Below are 22,534 nucleotides of genomic sequence, written 5' to 3' on the forward strand. Positions count from 1 at the left end.
CAGACGTTAGAGCCACAGGCCTGTAGTCATTTAGTCCTGTAATTTTGGGTTTCTTAGGGATGGGGATGATGGTGGAACGTTTGAGGCATGAAGGGACTTCGCACAGCTCCAGCGATCTGTTGAAGATCTGTGTGAAGATGGGGGCCAGCTGGTCAGCACAGGATTTCAGACAGGCTGGTGTAACACAATCTGGGCCTGGTGCTTTTTTCCTTTTCTGCTTCCGAAAGACCTGGCGCACAGCATCCTCGCTGATCTGAATTGCAGGTGCCCCACCTGAGAGGGGGGGTGCAGGAGGTGTGAATGGTGAGAGTGCTTGATTGGAGAGGTGTTCAGGATGGGTTGCAGGAGCTGTTAATGGTGTGAACGGTTGTTTGGAGAGGCATTTGGGGCTGGTTGCATATTCTGAATCAAATATTGAAATTTGAAACTTCCACATCATTGCACCATTGCATCATTGTTTTAATTCACATTTTGTACAGTGTCCCAACTTTTTAGGAATCAGGTTTGTACATTACAGCATCACTGTGATTTTTGGACCAATTTTAGACCAGATTAAGTTTTGCATTTGTTGATCATAAAAACTTCAGTTGAGTAGTTTTATTCTATATGTTGAGTATATTGGTGTTATTTTTTTTTTAAATCTATTTCTTTGAGCTGACACAATGGAAGTCTTGATCTACTGATGTAATAGTATGTTTGTGTAATTTATTTATATATTTTATGATTTTGTTTTGTGTGTGTACTGTGTACAAATGTCCCCATAAGGATGGAAAAGCCTGAAAATATTGGCCCCACAACAGAATTTATTATTATTATTATTATTAACAATAGTTATTAAATAATAAAATGATGTTTATCTGAAAGAGTAACAATGCAAACAGGTTTAGGGTTAGTGGACAGAAAATATAGTTTGGTTTGGTTAGTATAATAATAATCTAAGTCTATGGAAAGTTCTCACAATTCACAGAAACCTAACGTGTGTGTGTGTGTGTGTGTGTGTGTGTGTAAGCACTTTGCATAGGCCTATCTGAAAGGTAAATGTAAAAAAATGGCCTAATTTTTCAAATTGCACCTCTTATTGCACACAGCAAGAAATACGAACCCATGTTGGCTTCAGTGGCGGTTTGTGACAAGTGCGCCACCTAGTGCACGTTATTTGTCATAACTAAATGATAAATTATTGTCATATGTAAATTATAGCCAAACGTGTGAGACATGGCCACGCCCTATATATGTGTGTGTTATAATGTTTCCTGCGTTAATTAGTTTAATTTCATGGTCAGATTATTTAAATTATTTTTAGCCAGATGTAGAAGTGTGTGACTAACGGCGTTGTGTGTGTTGGAGAGATCTCGCGCAGGTCTAATATCTGAATATGATCAGAGCTGCATATAAAGCATGTCTGATCGGAGGAAGCAGTGAGTGTAGGAGGGCTCTCGGTTTGGGCTGAGAGACAGAGACAGAGGGTGTGTACATGACCACAGATCTCACTCGATACACCTCTCTGAGCAGACTGCAGCTGTCCTGGCAGAAATTAAGCTTCATACTCAGGATTACTAATCTGTAAAATGAATCTGGCTTCTTTATAGACACCACAGATGTGCTGCACTGGTCTTCGAGCGAGTAATGAGTGTGTAAAGCGTTACTACAGCGGTAAGTGTGTGTGTGTGTGTGTGTGTGTGTGTGTGTCATAGGTTGCTGGTTTTGATGTGGGATTGATTGATTGATTGACGGCTCTTTGTCCTGCTTCCTGTTTCTTATTTACATTCGTATATGAACTGTAGTGTACTGACATCAGATTCTGTGAGTTTCTTCAAATATGCGACCATCAGTAAATGTGTGTCAGATCCCTGTGGTTTACGTTTTAATCGCAGAATTGTTTTCCTCATACTGTATATCTAAAATTGGTTATTGAATTGTTATTATTTTAACAAGAACTGCATTTTATAGTTTCATAAGTATTATGGTAGCCTATTAAGTATGTTTTGTTGTTGTTGTTGTTTTGTCGAGTAGGGTAATACAAGTAAAAGCGACCTAGTTCACCCAAAATGTCCAAACTCGTCATCATGTCCTCTGCAAGCCAACAGTCCACAACAGCTCACTTCAGGAATTAACAAAGTTGCATCGATGAGTTTGAAGTACAGTGTTTGGCTAAACAGAGCAAACGAAAAGAGAAAGCGCAATCTATGGCTATTGTTAGCTCTCTGTATAACGCTTACTGACAGAAAGACAAAGGTTGTGCTGAAAGATACTCAACCTTCCGACCTTGAATATTTTTTTGACAAATTTAATGTTATTTTATGGAAAACCATGTGAGTGGAATGTTGTTCAACTGAATGTACAAAGCAGACTGTTAGCCGAGATATCAAAAAAAAAATTAAAAAAACAAAAAACAAAAACTGAAATAAGAGCGTGCGGTTTATCTGTCAATCAGATGCGTGTTAAAGTTGTGTTTGTTGCCGGAGCAACAGCAGAGTATTCTTTCACAATCAACCTGGATCCAATTAAAAGACTGTAAACATGAAGTGATCACATAGTGATCTGATGCTGCTGTAATGTTTCTGTTTCAAAAAATAAAATAAAAAAAATTGTGTAATTATTGTCTGTTATAAACCTACGCCCTTGACCCTGTATGACTTAGACCTACTTTCTTCTGTGGAATGTTATAGAAGATATTTTTAGAAATGTCCATCCTATGAAAGTCAATGGGAACCAAATCAAAATATATTTTTGTGTTCCTTCTCTTGTGGTTAAGTGGTTCTGTTTTGGTCCAGACCGCCCAGAGAGGAAGCCAGGGACATCCCCTTGAGCTGCAGGTGTTGAGCTCTGCTCCCGAGGCGTGAAGATGCTGCAGCAGATATTGTCTGACATGTTCATCGAGCCCGAGCTGCTGGCCGAGCTGAACGAGGAACAGAAACAGATTCTGTTCTTTAAGATGAGAGAAGAACAGATCCGCAGATGGAGAGAAAGAGAGGCGCAGCTGGAGAAGGAGGAAGCTGCACGTGTCAAAGTCAAAAAAGGTGTGTATTTACAGAGCAGAGGGTCTGTCACACATGTATGCCTCTCAGGATTTCACCAAGCACATTGTACATTGTTAAAGCAGAAGGTAGTACATTTGTCCAAAAGACATAATAGCATTATTACAGCCAACATATAATCAGCATTGACATTTTTTACTTTTTATTTAGATGCACATTTAAGGTCTTTCTTAGTGATATGTTGATGCATGTTTTATTTCAAAGAAACTTAATCACTTGTTCTTTCTATAGAATTAGTGCATGATGTTAAATAGTAGGCATCCTATACAGTCTTTTTATTCTTATTTATTTTTTAAATCCTACCCATTTTATTTCCTCTAAAAAAAATCTAATCTTAGATATTTATTAGGCATTCATCATTGTGAATATTGTGAAATGTGTGTGTGCTGAATGAAGTTTCAGGAAAGTCTGTGTCGTGGATGAAGGGTCTGGATGAGGATGTGTGGGTTTGGGTGATGGGAGAACATCCTGAAGACAAACCCTACGATCAAATCTGTGACGAGATCATGGGCGAGAGAGCAGCGCTGCAGGCTCAGAGAGAGGCCGAGAAGCTCCGGTAAAACACCTCGCACTCACTCTTATATATGATTTATGTATTGTAATACACCTGTATATACAATTGTCAATCTGTATATTGTTATTCCATTTACTTGTTATTTTCTTATCTGTGTTTTTGTCCTGTTACTGTCATTCTGTTGCACTCTGGAAGCTTCTGTCATCAAAACTCATTTCTTGTATGTGTAAAACATACCTGGCAATAAATCTCATTCTGATTCTGAATTATAAAGTAGCTTTTAATAATGTTATCCTGTCTAATGCTGAAAACAACCTTATATCATGAGAATCACCATTGAAAATCATTATTATTTTGATTTATTTAAATATTATTAGACTTTAATTCATATTTTGAATACAGCATTTATTTTCATATTTCCAGTTTTTTACTTTTTATTTTAATTTTTCTAACTTTTTTCATTTTAATTTGTCCCGCACACCACTCATGTTTGCATCATCACAGAAATTTTAATGAACAATATTTCACATTAAAATCCACCGCACCTATAATTGTTTTGAGTATGCAAGTGCTGTATTTTTTTCATATTATTACGTAGGTTTAATTATTTTTTTTCTTTTTAATGTAAGTTTTAGTTAAGTTTAGTTCATTTTATATTACCAGTTTTATTTCAACTTGAAACTTGATTCAGTTTGTATTGATTCAAGTTCTATTTTTTGTTAAGTTTTTCATTTAATAATTTTAACCAACTTGTTTTAGTTTTTGAGAGTTAACGCAGTTAAACTCGGCGGTAGCGCTGTAATAGTTCTTTGACTCATAATCTCCAAAGTGATCCATTCGCTCGGCTCTAGTTAAATATTTGACCAGTTCACTGGAATGCTGTCATCACAGCGCTTGTGTGCTAATACTGTGCTCCTAATGCACTTCCTCATGCTCTTCAATAGTGCACAGAAGTTAAAGTGAATACTAGTTTCTGTTTTTACAGCCATTTCTGGTGTGGGATTATAATAATCAGTGCCTGTTTGGCTGTATATCAGTGCAAACAAACCAAAGTGGCCAGTATTTCCATGATGCAATATGTGTTGTAGATAACTGCACTGAACTAAAGGGCAAACGTCTATGTTCAAAGTATCTGAAGAGGCATCTGCTGAATCAAAGGTGTGCGGTAACCTGCCTCTATCCAGTCAAACTATTAGTTAAACTGTACAACATTAAACTGCAGCAGTATGAAAGATGGGCTTAAATCCATTTTCATATCAGGGATCATACCTTTTTTAAAGAGTATGTAGCACGAGGAAATTCTTTTGTGTTTTCTCGTTGACATTCACAGTCTTGCCTCGCAGCAACTATTGTATTTCCTGTTGAGTTCTGTGAATAATTAAAGACTTCCAGTAACTGTAAGAATATGCAAGTGGCCTGCATGTTTTTGTGTCTTCACGCGCAGGGCTAAGAAAGAGGCTGAGCTGGAGAAGCGCTTCTCTGGGCTGTATGTGGATCCGGAGCAGACTGTGTTGTCAGAGCAGGAGATCCAGCAGAGGAGAGCGGAGGAGGAACTCAAGGTGCTCCCCGTCTCCTCTTTGCTTTTAAACACACGCTTGGGTTCGGTCTGTCCTGACCTGGAGGCTTGTTGTTTGTCAGACGCTGGAGCTGGAGGAGAGGCGTAAGGCTGAGGAGGAGCTGAGGAGGCTGGAGCAGGAGAGGAAACAGCAGATTTACATCAGTCTGAAGGAGGTGCAGAGCGGGAAACACACTCCAGAGGAGGAGGACAAGGAGTGGCAGAACACGTGTAAACCATACAGCCTACACCTCTCATCAGACACTCATTACAGCTATTCAAGATGTGTACTCTACAGTGTTTTGAGAAATAGAGGCAGAAAGTTACATATAACCTGAAAACCAAAAGGAAAACAATTATAGACTTTATAAAATTAAGTGTTATGAGCGCGTTAGGATTTTTGGGAATCAGTAACATGAAAAAATAAATACTGTCAGATCGGTTAATTGTGATTAATCACATCGAAAATAAAAGTTTGTGTTTTATGTGTGTGTATTCATATATCCATATAAACATACACAGTACATACACATATTAAGTAAACGCAAACATATTTTAGATGCGTAAATCACGGTTAATCGATTTGACAGCCCTAGAAAAAAAATCATTTTTATTTTTTATAATCTGTTATACTTTTGAGAATAATTCTCATTATCGCCTATGTTTATTATCATTACAGTAGAACAGTATTTTTTTTACTGTAATACAGGTAAAAAAGTATTTACATCCGTTTAATACTTGAAATTATGCATACATTAAACCTTAAATATGAATCTATTATTGGGGAACACTTTATTTTAAGGACCAACTCTCACTCTTAACTAGCACATGTATTACTAGCATATTAGCTGTTTATTAGTAGCTATTAATAAAAAATATATTAAAAAATAAGATGTTTATTTGAGCAAAATTCAGTTAATAGTTAGTTCATAATGAGAATTGGACCTTCAAATAAACTGTGACCTATTATTGTTTTTCTGCATTACAATAATAAGAATCTAATGAACAAACCCGATTCCAGAAAAGTCGGGACACTGTACAAATTGTGAATTAAAACAGAATGCAATGATGTGGAAGTTTCAAATTTCAATATTTGATTCAGAATACAACATAGATGACATATCAAATGTTTAAACTGGGAAAATGTATAATTTTAAGGGAAAAATATGTTGATTTTAAATTTCATTGCATCAATACATCTAAAGAAAGTTGGGACAAGGCCATGTTTCCCACTGTGTGGCATCCCTTCTTCTTTTTATAACAGGCTGCAAACGTCTGGAGACTGAAGAGACAAGCTGATCAAGTTTAGGAAGAGGAATGTTGTCCCATTCTTGTCTAATACAGGCTTCTAGTTGCTCAACTGTCTTAGGTCTTCTTTGTCTCATCTTCCTCTCTATGATGCTCCAAATGTTTTCTATGGGTGAAAGATCTGGACTGCAGGCTGGTCATTTCAGTATACGGATCCTTCTTCTACACAGCCATGATGTTGTAATTGATGCAGAATGTGGTCTGACATCGTCATGTTGGAAAATGCAAGGTCTTCCCTGAAAGAAACGACGTCTGGATGGGAGCATATGATGTTCTAGAACTTGGATAAACCTTTCAGCATTGATGGTGCTCATCTTTCCAGATGTGTAAGCTGCCCATGCCCCACACTCTCATGCAACCCCATCCCATCAGAGATGCTTCTGAACTGAGCAACGATAACAACTTGGGTTGTCCTTGTCCTCTTTAGTCTGGATGACATGGCGTCCCAGTTTTCCAAAAAGAACTTGGATTTCCAAACATGAGCCTTGGCCCAAAGATAACGCCTGCACTTCTGGATCATGTTTAAATGGCTTATTTTTTAACCTATAGAGTTTTAGCCGGCAACGGCGGAGGGCACAGTGGATTGTGTTCACCGACAGTGTTTTCTGGAAGTATCCCTGAGCCCATGTTGTGATTTCCATTACAGTATCATTCCTGTATGTGATGCAGTGCTGTCTAAGAGCTGAAGATCACAGCATCCAGTATGGTTTCAGGATGGTTTTCCGGCCTTGGCCCTTACACACAGAGATTGTTCCAGATTCTCTGAATCTTTGGATGATATTATGCACTGTAGATGATGATTACTTCAAACTCTTTGCAATCTTTCTCTGAGAAACTCCTCTCTGATATTTTTCCACTATTTTTCACCGCAGCATTGGGGGAATTGGTGATCCTCTGCCCATCTTGACTTCTGAGAGACTCTGAGAGGCTATTTTTATACCCAATCATGTTGCCAATTGACCTTATAAGTTGCAAATTGGTCCTCCAGCTGTTCCTTATATGTACATTTAACTTTTCCGGCCTCTTATTGCTACCTGTCCCAACTTTCTTGGAATGAAATTCAAAATGAGCCAATATTTGACATGACATTTCAAAATGTCTCACTTTCAATATTTTATATGTTATCTATATTGTATTGTGAATAAAATCTAAGTTTATGAGATTTGTAAATTACTTGTACAGTGTCCCAACTTTTTTGGAATCGGGTTTGTAAATCATCACTGAGAAAATTGAGAATTACACAAACAAAAAAAAATGCAATAACTTGTTATTTGGAGAGGAGCTGACACATGAGAAGGGATGTTTTGTTCTCTGTGGTTCTGTTTGTGCTGTTATTTTTGTAGTCATGCATAAATAACAGGCATAACCGGTGCTGTTTTGCATACATGGTTCCAGTGCAGAAGTCAAAAGCTGCAGACGTGCGCAGACGATCTCTGGCCAAGCAGACTATTGAGGACCACCGCAGGCGCTCGGTCAGAGCTCTGGAAAGAGGACGTGTAGCAGCCATGACAAAGGCCTTTGGCAGCACAGATCCAGCCCCTGCACCCAAACCCAGAAACACCAGCAACAACAGCAAAGCTATCAGCCGGTGAGTCATCAGTCATCACAGCCACGTTTACAAGCACATCATCCGGTCAAAAAAAGGGTCACATTTATTCTGAAAAAGTTGTAATCATGAACTGTTAACAGCTTCACTTTTGTGGAAATGCTGAAAAACGCTTGCTCTTTTGTTGTATTTGTGTAATTATTCATGCTCTGTTCATGTTAACAGCACACTGAAGGTGCGAGCCAAAGCCAAATGTAGGTCACCCATCTGTTTAGTGATTTACATTAATTTCCTTTAATGCTAGGATGAAAGCGTTCTCCTCACTGCAGAAATCCTTTCAATTTCATTCAGACATGGAAATATAATTAAAAAGTGGATATTGTGAATAAAGTGTCTAAATTACATATAATGTAATCTTATTTAGATAAAAAAAAGATATTTTGGCTTAAATCCATATGCATGTAAACACAATTAAACAGGGCAGGATTGAGGATATTTGAATAGGGTGAGAAATATGAACGGAGACATGTCGATAAGACATCAATATCTGGGTCAAGAATAACAATTCTTTGTTTAGTAGAGACACCATCATTCAGAAGTTTGGGGTCTGTAAAGCTGCGTCCCAAATGACACACTATACAATATGCACCCATACACTCTCTACTTATGAACTCAACCATGTAGTGTATGAATTATATATTAGTTATTTTGTGATTCATAATAGCCCCTCCCCCTCTGCTAGGGAAGTGCAGCTGTGACAGTTGAGTTCATGAAGTGTCCAACATTTCGTACTTCACTCTTCCGCTCATTTAAGAGCATCGTCCAGGTGTTTCAAGTGCTTTTTCTTTTTAGAGTTGTGTGATCGCAGTACTAACTCTATTTATTCCACAAAACGCCATAGAATAGTGCATAAGTACGTGATTTGGGACGCATCTTGTTTTTAAGTCACCAAAACTGCGTATTTTGAAATACAATTTTTTTTTTTTAATTCTTTAATTAACGAAATGTTCAAAAGAACAGCATTAATTTGAAATAAATGTTATATATGGTTTTACTGTCACTTTTGATTAATGTGTCCTTTGTGAATAAAATAATTTATTAATTAATCAATTAATCTAACCGGTAATGTAGTGGTAAATGTTTTTTTGTTTGATAGTTTGTCCTAAATTTGGATTTTAGTGGAATATAAATTTATTGTGGACTGAATGCAGTGATATGTTTATTATTCAGGTTTTCTCTGAATGCTGGTCAGTCTGCTTTGTGTTTACAAAAATGTGCATGCAACTCATTTATTAGAATACTAACAGAATTACAGAATTGTGATGTAAGTTATTGTATTTTGATATTTTTTTCATCTCCCGCTGCATTCGATATCAATATAATAATCTGTATAATACAGTCAATTAATTAGTCATCAGAAAGTTATGCGAGACTTTGACTTAGTGGCATATTAATCATAGCTGCATATTCATCTGAGGAATGTTGTACTGCAGACTGTTCTGTGAAAAGATGTTAAATGATGTGTAGGATAATGTTAAATGTGCTTCCACAGAGCTTCAGATGTACGCTTGTTCATCCAGGATTTGAATAAATAGGCCCACTGTATGTGAGAGTAATCTCTTGTGCTGTGATGGACAGGAAGGGTGGCATGCGGCGCTCGCTGTCAGCGTCTAGTCGAGATCATATTATTCGCTGGTTCAAAGAGGAACAGCTGCCGCTCCGAGCCGGATTCCAGCGCGACCAGAGCCGGATCGCACCCTGGTTTCACGGTGAGAACAAACATGAGACTATATTCCTTTGCTTCAGTGTGAGAATGCAGCTGGATCCTCATGTGCCCTGCAGGAATCATCTCCCGTGAAGAGGCAGAGGCGCTGCTGGAGGACGGCGAGCCCGGGTTCTTCCTGGTGCGTGTCAGCGAAAGGGTCTTTGGTTATGTGCTTTCCTACCGATCCAGTGAGGGAGTCAAGCACCTGCTGATCGATGCTTCAGAGAGCTGCTACATGCTGCTGGGAGACCAGATCAGATTCAGCTCGCTCACTGAACTGCTGGAATATCATCAGGTAAATGCACTGGTGCTGAAACCACTGCATCCGGGCCACAAGAATCCCAAACCATTTCTGCATGCTAGTTTTTAGGTCCACACATCACAAAGACAAACATTTCTTCAGGTGCACATAAAAAAAACGTTAAAAGGTTTGTTCACCCAAAAATGAAAGCTCCTCGTGTTTGATAAATGTCCTGCAGAGTAAAGTCAAGAGCACATTCCAGTGTACAACATTCACACCCAGCTCAATTCATTATTGTGTCTGTTTTCAATCCGCTGCATTCCTTTCCTCATGACTATTTTATTTCTTTGTACTCCACATGAAGACATCATATCCTGCACATTTGTGCTCTCCTGATTTAATTTTCACAATATCCCACAAATTATTCTCTGGAATGCATTTATAATCTTTTGTGGTTCTCCATAAACCCTCATGTCTCAAGTTTGTTTTCAAATGGATGCTTTTAAATGTAATCGTCTCCCTTTTCACTTCTAATCTGTAACACTTTAGTATAGGGACCAGTTCTCACTATTAACTAGCTGTTTGTTAGCATGCGTAAGCATTAACATGCTTATAAAGCACATATTCTGCATCTCTAATCCTACACAATACCTAAACCTAGCAACTACCTTACTTACTATTAGCAAATTTATTGAGATCAGATTCATAGCTAATGGTGTTAATAGCAAGAATTAGACCTTTAAAATAAAGTGACCACCAATTGCTGCTTGCAGTGTTTACTGGACCGTTTCTAAAGCAAGTAAAGTTGCTGAAGGCATGTTGATCTGTTGCTAAAAGTTGCTTAATGACTTTGTGACATTTGTGGCGTAGAATATGCATCGAAATTACTCGAATCTCAGGAAAGAATCACATTTGAAATTTGTTCATTTAGATTCGTTCATCAAAATAAACATGTAAAATATTATAATTATTATATTTATTAGTAAATATAAAAATGTTTATTAAATATTTGTAATTTTTAAATACAACACAGATTTAGGGAAAAAGTTACATTTTTAAACAATTACATTTTATGTTATTTCTAAATAACTGTTTTTTTCCCCCCTTTATTTATAAGCGCTTTTAACAATACAGATTGAGTCAAACCAGCTTTAGAGTATTATATAGGAAAATATTGTGTAATAATAATAATACATATTATTTATAGGTGCCTTTCTACACACATCATTAACAAGGCAATTACAATATTAAGAAAAAAACCAAAGACATTGAGATACGAAACAATAATAATAATAAAAAAAAAAACACTTTGGCCAAAAACAGGGCACAGTGTACCATGTTAATATGAAGGAGTTTTCTGTATCCTATTCATTTTTCACCAGTATTTTAATCACACTTTGCATTTTGATACACATTTTTGAGATAAGATCAACAGTGTATGTAAATGATTAACAATTACAGGAACGAACTAACAACTAGGGAGTGCCATGAATGAAGAACAGTTATTATTGAAAACCACTAGCAACTTGATTCACATGTGATGCATGTACTGCTGACACCTCTCTCCAGTTCTCTTCCCGCCGATGTGCTGCTCGGCTGGCTAGCTGCTCAATGCTTTCTGCTTTTTGTGTGGTTAAGAAGAAAAATGCATGCTTTTTTATCAGTCGACTCACTTTTCAAATACATTTTTAAAATAGCTAGATTTGTTGCTGTGTGCTTTTGTAAAATAAAGTTGTCACACTGAGTGTTAACTATGTTTTGTGGCCCCAGGTGGAGCCGCTGAGCTCGTCTGGAGCGGAGGAGTATCTGCGGAGAGCGTGTGGACAGAAAGCAGCTCCAGCTGATTACACCGATCTCTTCAGCTGAACACAGCACTGGCTCGGCTGCATCATGATGCTGTTTATAGGCACCGTCACGCTTCATGAGCACCTTTTATCTGGAGTTTAAATCAAACATTAGCCACCCTAAAGCATGAGACTGTTGCTTTGTGTAACAGAGCGGATGAAACATGAAGTGAAACTGAGAAGTCTATTTTTATAAGACAGAGTACCTTATGCATTTCAGATTTTGATATGACAAGCGGACTCTGCTTTTTATTCTGTACTAACCAGCCGGTCAGTTAAAAACAAACCCACTGTCACAGATGTTACTGGAGATTATGGAAAGTGTGAAATCATCATGATTGATCATCAATGAAGCAAACATTATTTTTATTACAACATATGTTTGAAACCATGTAGTTTTGCTCCTCTGACACTTTATAATAAAAGTGTTTGGCTGTGATATGAAAACATGTTGGCTGACATTTTCCTTAAAAAAAAAAAACAAAAAAAAACATTGAGCACTTTTTAAATTAATTGTGAAGGAAAACACTAGTGCAGGGTTCAGTTGGTACTTTAAAATTCATTATCTAACACAGAGAGGTCACAATTTCATTTACATTTAATTGCTTAAAAATACACAAGAAAGATCCGAACATGAATGTGCATTCACAAACACTTCAAAGTGACTTAAGTTTGGACTCTCACAGAAGTGTGCAAATGTAAGCTTCCCTTATTGATGTGCACATATTTCATAAAGTGACATGACATGCATCAGTACTCTCCGATTCAGTTGGAGAATGACACAAAGATCATCCAAAACAAATCTAGACTTACGTTTCCCTTAATGTTTCCATTAATTACTGTATGCAGGTTACATTTCACAAAAAGACTGCATTTGTGTTGCACACTCACTTCATCTGCATCTGTGGCATCTTCAGTAAGATCCTAGTTTTTTGAGAACTTGATTTTGAACGTGAATAATTGAAAAGTGATGTTGTGCAGAATTCACTGGTGTTAAATACAGTTCAAGTAATAATTAAAAAACGAAAAAGAACGAGGAAGCAAATATTGAGGTAAGATGATGATCAGTGATTCTGAAGAAAATTGAAATGCATTTAAAAACAATTGAATTTCTGCTGAAATAGTTTGTCTAGCTAATAAAAGCAATATGATAAATGCACAGCTTTAATTAAACCCTTTTAAAATATAAAATAATAATACATTTTGTGCCTCGTCGAGTTGCTCTTCCATCAGGTAAACACAGACGTGTGCGGTTCACTCGAGGCACAGCGTGCTACATGAAGAACTGTCCGAACAGATTGGCCACGCCGAGGAGGATGAGGAAGCTGTGGAAGACAGCGGAGGGCCAGCGTAACTCACCTCTGCGTCTCAGAGAGATCATGTGGATCAGAGAGGGAAGCACAAACACCAGAGCCAAGCCACATATGGCCCCCGAATACCTGAGAGGAACAAAACAAGTCACCTTCATTTGATGCAGTTCAGACTGTGTCAGAGCAGCTGCACAGAGATATACAGACTCTGGAAACTCAACTGTGTGATTACTGAAGAAATCCTTCACAGCACAGACTCTTACCTGCTGATGGAGCCGATGTTGGGGTAAAACCTGGCCATTAGGACTCCAGTTCCCACCACAAGGATGTTCAGAATAAACACATGAAGGAAACTATGAATGGAAAGAGACGGCACCAATAATGTCAATGCATTTTACACAGACGAACCTTTGAGATCTTTCTTTAAATAGACAGGGCAAGTCAGTGTTCTCCAATGCGTATCAATCTGAGAAGTGGTTGAGTACAAGCATTTTCATGGGGTTTTGTAATAAAAACTTTTTGTATGAATGAGGCTGTGGTTTAAATGCAGAACTGTTCAGGAAGTCTCACTCTGGAAAATAAGTGCCACGTACAGTTATTGCCCCAATCTGAGCTGATATTCAGCCATCAAATACAGGAATTAAAAAAATGCATCAAAAGCAAATATAAGTAATTTGACGGGTTAACACTGGTCAATATAAAGAGGAATAGTGTACAATGGCAGACTGAATCTCAAACAAACCTTTCATCAACACACTTAAGCATTTTAAATGATGTTATGAAGAACTATGACAAAGCTCCTTCTAAAAGGACAAGGCCACCTTAATTAATAATAGAATTGTCCTCTTTTATTCTGTTATGTTCAGGGTGCAGTGATCATTTTATCTTAGCTATTTGTGAAAATGTGCTTTACTATTCAAAAGTGATATTAAATCTCTTGTATTTAATTTCCACCGAACAGTCAGTCATTACAGCCAAGACTCAAAGATACACTTCACATTTGTTTCAGTGAATGTGTCAAAGCTATAGAGACTGAATTGAACTGATCAGTGCTCTGGAAGTGACTGATCCTCACTCGCTGAGGACATCTGCTGCTGAAACACATCTCTCTCATCTTCATCTGACCCTCTAACTCTAGCCCTCTCTATTCTAATTCTGTTCTTAATCACTCCAGACTTGCACTCTGTTCATTTACTAACTGCTTTTTTCTTTAAAAAAATAAATCAACACTAGCTTCTCTATTTTTGCATCCTGTTTGTTTTTTATTATATAATTTAAAAAGGTTATGGCACTTGCTTAACATTGATCTTTTGTTGATTTTGATTTCTTCCATCGTCCTCACAAGTCCCTTCAGATAAAAGAATCTGCTAAATGACTAAATGTTGCGCAAAACAATTGCAAGTCCTGTCTTTAAAGCATAATCCACAAAGTGTATTCTATAATCAGTAAATACCATAAAATAAAGCATGTTAGTATCACTTTTACAAGCAGAAATAAAAAACAAATCCACTACTACGATTAAACTACGACTGACCCTGGATAATGGTCCCCAAACAGCTGTCCCAGGAGCTGCACGCGCACCAGGTACCCCAGCAGAGGATACACGGTGGTCATCTGGAACAGAAGACCAGTCCTCGCTACGAACACCAGGACATCGCTGCTGGGGAAGTTATCCAGGAAGTTCTGCAGAGGAGGACCAGACACTGTCAGTGTGAACCAATGGCCCTCACACAGCTCACACACATCTTACTGAGGTCTCACTGGCTCAATGCAGTCCTTCGACAGCGGCGGTGATGGGAAGGCAGCGAAGATCAGCACGCCCACATAGAGGTACGTTAACCCCACCAGCAGATACGCCAGAGACAGATCCCGCACCTGCCAACACAACACCACACATTCACTGCACTACCAGCACATCTCAGCGGGAACATCTACACTTGCAATATATGCTGAAGAAAAACAGTATTAATATTGCATTATATTATTGGTCAGTCTTGAGCACTGAAATGTGCACAGTGTGTTCTTGAAAGGTTTCAGAAGAATTCACCTAACATAATTCTCACAAAATCAATATTTATGTCTTCATATCTTCATGTTGCTACAGCAAACAACTCCTGTTCGCTCACTGACTGGATAAGTGCTATGGTCAAACCACACACACACACACACACACACACACACACACACACACACATTAACTATAGTTTGGCTTCTTCCTGATCTTCCTAACAACTCACTCTTGGCCACACTGACCCGTCTCCATTCTCCCTTTGTACAAAGTACAGCGCAAAAGCTGTTTTAGTTTCTCTGTAGCAGAAAAAGAAACCTTCTGCACCCGCTGCAGACGTGTAATGGCTGAAACTAATCCCACGAGGACAGATGTGCTGTTTTGAGTCGGTAATAACACACTGATGAGAACACTCACGTTGTTTTCCTGATGTTTGTTGGTCTTCATAAGCGTGATGATGCAGTTGTGAATGAAAAACGCTAGTGTGAGGACCCCACTCAGCTGAGGAAACAGCGATCTGAACTCTAAACCAGAGATAATCCACCAGAACATTACACAGAGAACAGAGAGCAATATACTAGCATAACTAGCCCTTTAAAATGAGCTTACATGTGATTTCAAGTCATTGCATGATTTAAAAAAAAAAAAGAGAGAGCGAGTCCTTTACCTGGAAGAAAAAACGTTGATGAATCAAACCAGTGGAAGTCCAGGTGAAAGCCCAGTCCAATGGCTTTATATGTGACCAAAAAGATGAGATAACCCACCGACAGGGTGCCTGTGAAACCAACGAAAGCCTCTTATACAGCAGCAGCATGGAAGAGGACACTGATCCAAACACAAGCTGAGAGCAGATATATTATACTCATACCGAGGAAGGTGAACCTGGCGAAGAAGGAGGCCGAGCGGAAGTTGAGCAGCGGCAGCAGAAGGACCACCAGGTAAAACGGGATGGTGTGTGTTTTACTCCACCAGCGATCAAACAGCGCTCCTGTGCTGTTCTCCCCCGCAGAGTACTGGAGAGTGCTGTGACCCCCGTCAGGATCCAGGTTTGGGTACGGACATATCACTAGAGAAACACATGCTGTCAGACTGAACTCAACAGAAATAATCTTATATAAAAAACACTTTAAATGGCCAAGCACATGAAATGCAGCAACTGATTCCAGTTCTGGACCATTATTATAAACTGACATTTTAGGCAAATTATTTATAAAGTTACAAGTACATTTTTTAAGTGCTATAAATGTGAATTAAACAACTTGATGCATCATTTTTGTCTCCTCTCCAGATCATTAGGAAAACATTCACACTCCTTTGACTGAATGGAGCACAGCAAACTATAGTGGACACTGTCCAAGGACAACACGCTTTATATTAATTATATAGTCTACTAATTACCAAAAAGCGCTGTTCTGTCTCTTTCAAATAGCTGTATCACAGACAAAGACTTTCCTTTACTATCAGCAGTAATCGCTTCCCTTAATAGTAGACATGTTGTTGTTTTCACTAATATGCTACCTGTATATGTTACCATCTCAAAAAATGTGTTTTGGATGGTAAAAGTTATTTTTGAACAATCGAATCTGGGCTGAAATATTAATTTATTAAAACTCGAATTAATACTGTATTAGGAAGTACATGCATGAAAGCAGTTCTGATATTATTCTGATATATATCTGATTTTATTGCTCTTTAACACAATATGTTGTTTGTATGCGGTTCATGCATTTCTTTAATAAGAAGCTGTCTCGACTCTGAAGTATTATGCATGCACATGCAGCAAGTCTTGTGCACTTCCATTTAAATCATGACATCATCACACCCGAATAAACTGTGGTTGATATGTTTTGATGAAACATCAGTAAATACTCAGTAAATCACATAAGGACATTGACATTCATACAGGCTACAGCAGACGTTATTTTACACTACTATTTGAAGCTTCAGCTTTTCTAAAGTGGAAGTGTGATGAAGGCCTGTAATAATAATGGATCCGTGTGTGCACTCACCTCTATCTGTTCCATTCGTGCCAAAAGCATCTGATGCGCTCACATTGTGAACATAGTCTGTGGATGGCAAATACACAAGCGGTTATACAGCAGCCCATCGCTTAACGGACAGCAGAACACATGAGGAGAACAAACACTCACTGTAGATGAACTTTCCTGTGTTGAACAGGAAGTTGGACATGAGGACCCAGTAGACCACCATCGCACCGATCAGTGACACCAGTGAGAAGACAAGACTCGACCACTTCCCAAATCCACCAAAGTAATATTTACACACGTCAGGAAACTCCCAGTCTGAGGTGTCTACATAAGCTGCAAACAGTCATGTTAAACACCCGCTGCGTCGGTGCAAGAGTGGAAATAGTTACACAGATCAACATCCCATTCATTGTAGGAACACGTGAAAACTGATCTAGCAGCAACTCCTGAGGTCGTTACATGATGGCGTTCGCTAGACCAGCTTATGTGAATTAGATGAACATAGGAACGGTATTAATTCGGACACAAACTAACACACTGTCTGGATGATCCTGTCTGTCACATAAGAACAACCAGAGCTGTCATTAGGTGTATAGCGCCCCTCATTGCACTTTAAACTGAGAATGCTATAAACATAACCAAATAATGAATGTTTTTGTCTGAGTCACTGTATCTCTCATAACTTCAGCCTTCTGCATTGGGGCAGTAAAAACAGTGAGAGACAGGCTGTTTATTAGAGAGCGGTCATGTGGTCGGCTTACGTATGGACTCTCTGGACTTTAATACTCTGTAGCAGCAGTAGAGCGTCAGCAGACCCATGAGAACAATAATGATGATGCCCAGAGTGAAGCCAGCCTAGAAACAGAACAAAAAATCATTTCTCCTCTTACCAGCCTGCAGTGAGGAAAGGAAATACTGACACAAGAAGAACTTAAACTAACTTGTTTTATGCCCCATGGTATACTCAATATAGATGTTCCCATCATGGTGTTCCATATGGCGAAGCTGCACACACACACACACACACACACACACACACACGCTTAAATCAAAAGGTGTTTCAATAACTACTTGTACAGTACATTTCATGTAAATCTGCTCTGCGAAAAAATAATGCTCTCTCCATTTAACATGCTAGCACATAACTGTGCTGTATAAGGCAATTATTGTTAGGTTTTCTGACTAACTGTTAATAGCATTAACATTCTAGCTCTGTATCTTTCCACGCTCTATAACGCTGTAATACACACACTTAAACCTGCTCTGGCAGAGCTCTTCATAAAGCAATGCATTCAAAGCCTTTTCAAAGGTGATCTTACATTGTGATAATGCTGGGGTTTTTGGCAGTACTGTCGCCCCCCTGCACTTTGAACGCTGTTCCCAGTGGACTGTAGACATAGATGTCCTCAGGACAAGGAATAACATGATCTGGAGGTACCTGGGGAAGATAAGACACATGAACATCACGGTGGCTTCGTGACATACAGGACAAGACTGCACCTTCAGGAGTCCCCAGACAAATGATGCATTGTCCTGAAATACTGCTGGAGATCGAGTGATTGTGTTCATCTGTACTTAGAGATACATCCTCCACAAACCAAACCAGGCACAACAGAAAAAAAGGAAACCAGAGCCACAGTCTAATTCAATTCTACACAGACACAAACAACAGACTGCTCACAAATATCGGCGAAAAAAGGAAGCAGAAAGAAAACACACCCTCAAAGAGCAGGATTCTCTCACAATCATGAGATTTTGGCCCGAGACTAACTGGAATATAAATATCTTCACTGTTTAAGTCACAGTGTTTGTTTGTTCACTCCAAAGCTACATTTCGTTTCACATAAAAAGGATATTTCCACAAGTTTTGAAAGACATAAGTCCGAGTAAATTTTGGTAAACCTTCATTGGACAGGTGTTGAACGAATGCTTAGAATGAATGAATCATTTTGAATATGATTCACAATTTTTCATTTTCATGTGTCATTTTAAGGTCCGACTAAACCAAAAAGCCTTAACTGTATAGTGTACAAGTAATATATTTTCCATTATTGTAAATGTGCACCACATTTACTGTTGATCTGCTCATTTTTTCAAGAGGAATTTGAGCATGTGTGAAAGATTTCCCCCTGCAGACTTCTCAATGGGTTCAAGTTGGTTGCATGAATTTCATCAGGGTTTTACTTGTTACTCAGAAAAAATAAAACAATGCATCTTTTTTCCTACACCGTTTCCGCGATTCAATTTGTATAATGCGATCGCACCTTAACATCTGTAAAAAGGTATTAAATATTAACAGCTTATCTCTGTTGCATAAACATGATAACGTGTAATGTGTTATAGACAAAAATAGTTGCCATTGTACAAATTATAAAAAATGAAAACCCTAAGCATTTTAAAACAAATGTGCATTTTATGGCATTTGTGCATTCTCTTAAAATTTCGATTTGACATGCACGGTGATCACAAGAAGCCTAATAAACCACCTATAGATATTTTGATGCTTGCTCGTCCAGACACAGGTTTAAACCTTTAGGAGGTATTAGTGCCAGGTAAAGCAGGAGGCAGGGACGCACCAGCAGTGGGTCTGAAGAGGCGGTCAGACGCCCGTAGTAATGCACTCTGCTCCTCAGCGCCGCAGCTTCAGACGACACACGCTCCTGAACATCATCTCCCACTATGTTTCTGGGCTCCACGTGAAACGGCCTGAAAGACCAAGCAAACAACAACTATCATTGTATATGAAACAGCTCATTAAGATCTTCAGGAACACTACAGGTCTGGACATGACATCATGCAGTGAGCATCTCCAGAAACAGGACTGGACACCTCGGCATTAATGCATATTGTAATATTATGCACATGGAGGTAATATGCTTCTGAACAGCACCAGGAGGTTTCAGTTTCACATAGCACTACATCTTCGACAGTATTTGTGAAATACCAGAGTGTGTTAATTCAATCGGGCTAGAGGTGCTAATTAATCCTGCAAGGAAACCAGTTAACAAAAGCAGCTTTCTGAGTAAATGTTAGGGGAGGAAAGCACTGATGTCTGGAAACACTGTCCCAGCTCCTGTGAAAATTTGACCATAAATATTTGTCAAGTATATTTAATCAATTTATGTTTTACCCCAAAAATTAATGCATAGCTGAAAACATTCTACGTCTTTTAGTATATATTCATTTAATGCCATGTCAGCGTCAAAGGCTATTTTCATGGCAAAAACAGCTTTAAAAAATAGAAATATTCTGTTCTTAAATTAAAGCCAGCAGAAGAACAGTACCTTCTCTGCTTGGGGTCCAATGAATCGGTGTAACACTCCCCAGCTTGCACTGATCCTAGTAACGGTTTACTGTCCTCATCCATGACGCTTGTGCTTTGTTTAAACCCTCATCACCTGGAAAGGCATTTGTCCAGTAACTCTTTACATGGAAAAGCCATGATGAGACATGTCTCACACAGACTCGAAAGCGTCACAGAACAGAGATGGCTGTCCTGTGAGTAACACAACTCCTGCCATCAGCTGAGGCATGTGTTATTCATTTAGAGATTTGTGTTAGGATTGTGGAACACAAATTATTATAACACACACACACACACACACAGAGCAATTGCATTGAGGACAATGAATGTCCTCACAAAGACAGATGTACAAGAATGTGTGTGTGTGCTTCATATCAACTGAATTAGGGTTGAATTTTTTTAATTGTGATCAATCACATTCAAAACTAAAGTATATGTTTATATACTTTGTGTGTGTGTACTGTATATATTTATTATGGATATATAAACACACACATATGCATATATTAAGAAATGTAAGATTTATCAATAAAAAAATATATAATATAAATTGCATACAAATAACACACACACACACACACACACACACTGTATATATGTGCATGTGCATTTATATATATACATAATAAATATACACAGTATGCACACATACTGTAGTATGTAAACCCTAAACTAAATAGATTTTAAATGTTGAAATCAGTATATCAAATTCATTATTACCATTACATTGAACATTATCTACATTTCCAGCACACTGAAGCAAAGCCATTCAGAAACAAACAAAAAAAAAAAATCTAATCAACGGTGATTTAATCTGATTAAGAGAGAACAAAAGAGTTTAGTAGATTACCTTTCCTGTTGTTTGGATCCTTAAACAAAACGCGTTTGTGAACAGAGCATTAATATATATGTATAAAATATATAAGCAATTGCCTGTGAAAAGAGCAGGTGAGCTGAAGCTGTGCTGTTTGAAGGCACTTCTGAGAGTCATATGACATCAGGTGTCATTATATGAGCCCTGCATCTGCGCTTCATATCAGTGAGTCAATCATTCAGTTTCTGTTCTCTTAAAGGAGACGAGCATCTGCAGTTCACATGATGACAAACACAGACTCTAGATGCGCGAGGGCATCTTCATTTAGACTATAACCTAATAAACACAAGAACCAGAACACGAACTTCAAGCGATCATTACTAAATAGTAAATACACTAGCGTACATCAACTCAAGAGACCCTCCATAAGCTCAATTTGGATCATAAAAGGAACAGAATAGTTTTTTTGCACAGGTAGCTATTCATACGCTTCCCTGAGATTCCGTGTAGCTTTAGTAGGCTATTTAAATGAAAATAAACAGGAACCTTGAATTATAAATTTACCAAAGCAGACAAAAGCTGACAATCTGCTGAGACAAATAAATGTTTTGAAAATAAATCTCGGTATATAAACGGCACATGCTTTTCAAGTGTCGCATGAGATTAGTAGTTCAGCTTCCGTCGCTACACAACGCTCGAGGAACGCGAGGAAGCCTTCAAACAACTACATTACCCATAATTCCAGAGCGGGCAGACAAACCCTTATAAACGAATGAGGACGTTAAAAAAATTGATTAAACAGAAAACTAACGTTTTATATCGAATAAAAATGTTTATTGTACGCATTTTAGTGTAATTTAGTGTTGTTGATTTGTGATTAAAGAGTTAACTTTAACAGAAAACAGAGGTTCTTAACCAGGAGAGCTCAGAAACTCAGGATTGGTTGATTGATTGAATGAATGAATAAGACGAACCAAAAAGTGATTTCTAGGTTTGGAAAGACAGAAAAACAACAATATAATTCGTTGGGTATTTCTATACATTTTCTGGTGATGCCAAGCTCTAAAATATTTTATCAGGTATACATAAAGATTTAATAAACATACATTTGTATTATATATATATATATATATATATATATATATATATATATATAAAATCCCTTTAAGTATGAATAAAAATGTTCTTATCCTTGGGAAATATGATCAAATTCTACGAAAATAAGTCTGCATTGTTTATCCATTTATTTAATTCACACCTTACCGTAAAATAAAATACCTTAGCTTACATCTGATTTAA

The 22,534-nt window shown here is 38.0% G+C and overlaps 2 protein-coding genes across 4 annotated transcripts; one reads left to right on the plus strand and one right to left on the minus strand.

Moving 5' to 3' along the window:
- Positions 1-1,323: 1,323 nt before the first annotated feature.
- sh2d4a (SH2 domain containing 4A) lies at positions 1,324-12,258 on the plus strand. Of its 2 annotated transcripts, none has more exons than XM_052566757.1 (10): positions 1,324-1,466; positions 1,590-1,653; positions 2,756-3,020; positions 3,435-3,594; positions 4,997-5,111; positions 5,191-5,338; positions 7,811-8,003; positions 9,600-9,730; positions 9,804-10,021; positions 11,738-12,258. In XM_052566757.1, the coding sequence occupies exons 3-10, from the start codon at positions 2,846-2,848 to the stop codon at positions 11,831-11,833; spliced, it is 1,236 nt and encodes a 411-aa protein (XP_052422717.1). In that variant the 5' UTR covers positions 1,324-1,466; positions 1,590-1,653; positions 2,756-2,845; the 3' UTR covers positions 11,834-12,258. The 2 variants fall into 2 exon arrangements, with proteins under 2 accessions (XP_052422717.1, XP_052422716.1); XM_052566756.1 differs by having other exon boundaries at positions 2,775-3,020.
- On the minus strand, positions 11,999-21,440 carry slc38a9 (solute carrier family 38 member 9). 2 transcript variants are annotated; one of them, XM_052566754.1, is made up of 15 exons: positions 21,272-21,440; positions 20,402-20,540; positions 19,694-19,823; positions 18,437-18,555; positions 18,059-18,122; positions 17,879-17,972; positions 17,280-17,450; positions 17,139-17,195; positions 15,998-16,195; positions 15,797-15,904; positions 15,547-15,653; positions 14,883-14,996; positions 14,656-14,804; positions 13,385-13,474; positions 11,999-13,250 (listed from the first exon to the last, which is right to left on the minus strand). In XM_052566754.1, the coding sequence occupies exons 2-15, from the start codon at positions 20,482-20,484 to the stop codon at positions 13,085-13,087; spliced, it is 1,650 nt and encodes a 549-aa protein (XP_052422714.1). In that variant the 5' UTR covers positions 20,485-20,540; positions 21,272-21,440; the 3' UTR covers positions 11,999-13,084. The 2 variants fall into 2 exon arrangements, with proteins under 2 accessions (XP_052422714.1, XP_052422715.1); XM_052566755.1 differs by having other exon boundaries at positions 20,402-20,515; positions 21,272-21,432.
- Positions 21,441-22,534: the final 1,094 nt, after the last annotated feature.

This window comes from Carassius gibelio, chromosome B10 (assembly GCF_023724105.1).
Source record: "Carassius gibelio isolate Cgi1373 ecotype wild population from Czech Republic chromosome B10, carGib1.2-hapl.c, whole genome shotgun sequence".
Classification (NCBI taxonomy): Eukaryota; Metazoa; Chordata; class Actinopteri; order Cypriniformes; family Cyprinidae; genus Carassius; species Carassius gibelio.